Source organism: Belonocnema kinseyi, chromosome 7 (assembly GCF_010883055.1).
Source record: "Belonocnema kinseyi isolate 2016_QV_RU_SX_M_011 chromosome 7, B_treatae_v1, whole genome shotgun sequence".
In the NCBI taxonomy this organism is placed as follows: Eukaryota; Metazoa; Arthropoda; class Insecta; order Hymenoptera; family Cynipidae; genus Belonocnema; species Belonocnema kinseyi.
In genome coordinates, this window is record NC_046663.1 from 4267107 (window position 1) to 4271329 (window position 4223).

Genomic DNA, 4223 nt, shown 5'->3' on the forward strand with positions numbered 1-4223 from the left:
CTAATCACTTTTTCCCTTTTATTATCGAAAATATAAATCGGATTGAAAAACTCTAAAGGAAAAAAAGTTCCATCTTGTCATTCTCTACAAGAAAATATTTTTCTTGGACGTTCCAGGGACAGTCAGAAAGCAACGGAAAGTTGGAAACGATACCTCCGAAGTGAAGACAGTACGATTGTGGACGATTTCGTGGGTCAGCTTCGGTCCTCGCTGCGATGCACGTCCTGCGATCATGTTTCCGTAACCCTGGATCCTTTCTGGGACCTGAGTCTGCCCATTCCAACGAGGAGTGGCACTGTCAAGCTCAGTCAGTGTCTCGAGCACTTCACCAGAGAAGAAGTCCTCGATGGCGATGAGAAACCTACCTGCTCCAAGTGCCAGATGAGAAGAAAGTGTACCAAGAGTTTCAGCATTCAAAAATTCCCAAAGATTCTTGTTATTCGTATCCTTTTTCATCATTTTTCTTCATCTCTTTCAAATTTAATTTCAGAATTTCAGCAACTGTGGAACGCAGAAAAAAAAATTCTGTTGAGGTTACAGGATTTTCAGTTAAAATAGGGACGGCATAGATTTTTGTAATGATTAGCGAATTTTTTGCAGAGTTTACCAAAATTTGCGCAGTTATTTGATAAATTTAGGGATATTTTCTGTTACGTTTAAAGACTTTTGGATTAAATTTTGACAATTTAAGAAGGCCTCTGAGACACTAAAGACACAATTTTTTTACAATTTTCTAATAGTGCTACTGTTTCTTTAGGTTTTCCTTGGAAAATATTTTTTGAAATCGTTTGCTAATTCGCTTAAATAATATGCCTGCTATTTCATGTAGTTTAATTTTTAACACAAAAGTTTAATTTTTTACCAAAAAAAAGATCAAATCTCAAGAAAGTGCATACATTTTTTATCAGATTGCTTAATTTTTAAACAAGAAGATTAATTTTCTACTGGAAAAGACGAATTTTTAACAAAATATGGAAATTTTTAATCCAGCAATTGAATTTTCAAGTTTATAACAAATAAGAATTTTTTTACTAAATATTCTTTGTTTTATATTTTTCTTTGTTTCTAAAAACTTTTACCTTTAATAGTTGAATTTTGAAACTATAAAATATCAGTTTTCAGCCTAAAGTTGAGTAGTAATATTTTCATTCAGAAGAATTAATTTTCAATTTGAGAATTTTTTTTTTTTGAGTGAAAAATCTTTATTTGTTGGAAATTCGTCTTTTTGGTTTTAAAATATAAACTATGACACTTTTTTGTCGACATTTTGTCTTTTTAGGTTGAATATTCAAATATCATTTTTTAAATTCCTTTATCTTGTTGAAAATTCCAGTATTGTTCGTTTTTAATTTGCAATCTTACCAAATTGAAAAATTTTGCTTTAAAATCATCTAAACCATTTTTAGAAATTTTAGAAAATCGTTTGTTATCTTTAAAAACCTTTTTAAATTTTGTCTTATACTTCATTGTTAAAAATAAAAAATGATTTAAAACTTTCACACGAATATAAGGAAAATTTCTCTTTTTTTTTAATTTTGCCAGACCTTTTTTTTCTTTTGTCAGCCTTCTAATTTCTAAAAATTATTCAAATTTTTTTCTGCATTTTTTATTTATTCTGCAAGATTTTAAAAATTGCCCTAAAATCTGTCAGCTTCTTCTTTGACCATTTTTGAAACCTTCTAAAATCTTTTTAAATAATTTCTTCAAATTAATTTTTCGAAATGAAAAAATATTTCAATTTTTCCTAGGAACCTGAAAAAATATCTTTCATTTTCGTGAAACTTTACAAAATTTAGAAAAAAAACTTTACATGTTTCATTTATTTTTGAATCGTTTCAAAACTTTTGAATATTTCTCAAACTTACTCAATTTTTTTCAAAAATTATGTAATACGACAAAATTGCAAAATTTTGCTTGAAAATCTTTCAAACCCTTTTTAAAAATTTAAAAATTTCTCATGAATTTCAAGAACTTTTTTCATGTCCTGACAAAATTCAGTTTACCTAAAAAATTTGTAAAACTTGAAAAATTAAAAAAAAATGGTTTAACGTCTTCCATATTCTTTTAACCCACATTTTAAAATCTTTAAAACTTCAAATTATTCTTTTAAAATAAAACCGAAATCATTTCTCCTCAAATCTTTCATAATTATTAAAAAGCTTCTAAATCTTTTATTCGGGGTCTTCGGGTATTTTCATACCGGAGCGATAATTAATAGAAATGATTCGATAAAAAAAAAACACTATTAGATAAATCACTGTGTCCACAATCAAAATAACAATCCAAATTAAAAAAAAAAGAGTTAATATAATGCGATAATTACAATAAATAGCGCAGGAATTACGATATATATTGTAATTAATGCGATATAGTTTTCTTCGTGATACATTATAACATTTATGAGTTTTTCTACACGCAGTTTAAAATTTTGTACCAAATTGTTTAATTTTCAAGCCAAAACTCGATTTTTCTATAAAGTAGTTGAATTTTTTTTTTTAAGAATAATTTTTTACTCAATAATGTTTGTTTTATATTTTTCTTAGTTCTTAAAAACTTTTAACATTAATAATTGAATTTTTTTAACTACAAAAGATCAATTTTTTATCTAAAGTAGAATATTAATAATAATAATAATAATAAATCTTTATTGAGTTCGTAAAAAGAGGATATGTACATAGCGATCAGATGCATTCAGTAGAATTAATTTTTAATTTAAAAAACGAGTTTTTCTACACGTAGTTTAATTTTGTACAAAAATGTTGATTTTTCAAGCCAAACATTTTTTTATCCAAAAAAAAAACTAATTTTTAACCAAAGCTTCAAATTTTTAACGGGAAACGTAATTTTTTCTGTATTGCAACAAAAAAAGAATATAATTTAAACTAAAAAACAGAAACAGTTGCTCAATTTCAATCGAAGAAATGAATTTTTTACTAACTTTCTAAATCTTCAACCAAAAAAATGAATTTTCAAAAAAGTAGTCAAACTTTCAGCCAAATGATCGATTTTTCAACCGAGAAGATTATTTTTCCGTTTAAAAACGTGGAATTTGTAACAATTATTCGATATTTTATTCTAAAAATTATCACTTTTTAACCAAATCGAATTTTTCACAAAAGAGTCGAATTATCAATACGACAATATGAAGTTTCATCAAAAAGATTGAATTTTTCTATATAATTATTTAATTTTTTACAAAATGGTCGACTTTTCAAGGCAAAAAGACGAATTTTCTATAAAAAACAGTTGGATTTTTAAAATGGAAATGTAATTTGAATAAAATACTTCATTTTCAAAGAAATCGTTAAATTTTCAGTTATAAAAATTTATGTTTTTCCCCCAAAAAGGGAAAATTCAATAAAGTAGTTCGAATTTTTACCAAATATTGGAAATTTTGTTCTAAAAAAGATCACTTTTTAACCAAAAATTGACCAGTCGAAATTTGATTTGAAAATTAATTATTTTCAATTTAAAAAAATCGAACTTTTGACAAAACAGTCGAATTATCAACACGAAAATATGAATTTTCATCAAAAAGAGTGCATTTTCTACCAAATTTTTGAAATTTTTAAGGCAGAAAGACGAATTTTCAACCAAAAAATATAAATTTTCAACAAAAAAGTTAATTTTCAACCAAACAGGTTACGTCGTTTTTTATCTTTGGCTTTCCGAGAATTTGGAAATTGTTTATGAAATAAACTTTTTTGATTGCCTGCAAACAAGTTTTATTTATTTTTGAATCGTTTCAAAACTTTTGAATATTTCTCAAACTTACTCAATTTTTTTCAAAAATTATGTAATACTACAAAATTGCAAAATTTCGCTTGAAAGTCTTTCAAACCCTTTTTAAAAATTTCTCATGAATTTCAAGAACTTTTTTTACGTCCTGACAAAATTCAGTTTACCTAAAAAATTTGTAAAACTTGAAAAATTAAAAAAAAAAAATGGTCTCAACGTCTTCCATATTCTTTAACCCACATTTAAAAATCTTTAAAACTTTAAATTATTCTTTTAAAATAAAACCGAAACCATTTCTCCTCAAATCTTTCATAATTATTAAAAAGCTTCTAAATCTTTTATTCGGGGTCTTCGGGTATTTTCATACCGGAGCGATAATTAATAGAGATGATTCGATAAAAAAAAAAGAAAAACACTATTAGATAAATCACTGTGTCCACAATCAAAATAACTATCCAAATTAAAAAAAAAAAAAGAGTGCGGGG

At 25.6% G+C, this 4223-nt stretch overlaps 1 protein-coding gene across 6 annotated transcripts in view; it reads left to right on the forward strand.

Annotated features, from left to right (window-relative positions):
• The window catches only part of LOC117175953 (ubiquitin carboxyl-terminal hydrolase Usp2-like), a 103439-nt gene extending 102757 nt beyond the window's left edge, over nt 1-682 (forward strand). For 4 of the 6 annotated variants that reach the window (XM_033365823.1, XM_033365824.1, XM_033365825.1 and 1 more), the window contains exon 7: nt 117-681. In XM_033365823.1, coding sequence (XP_033221714.1) covers nt 117-558 — 442 coding nt within the window. In that variant the 3' untranslated portion in view covers nt 559-681. Of the gene's footprint in view, nt 1-116 lie in introns of all 6 variants that reach the window. The other 2 variants (XM_033365827.1, XM_033365828.1) reach the window with 2 other exon arrangements.
• Nucleotides 683-4223: the final 3541 nt, after the last annotated feature.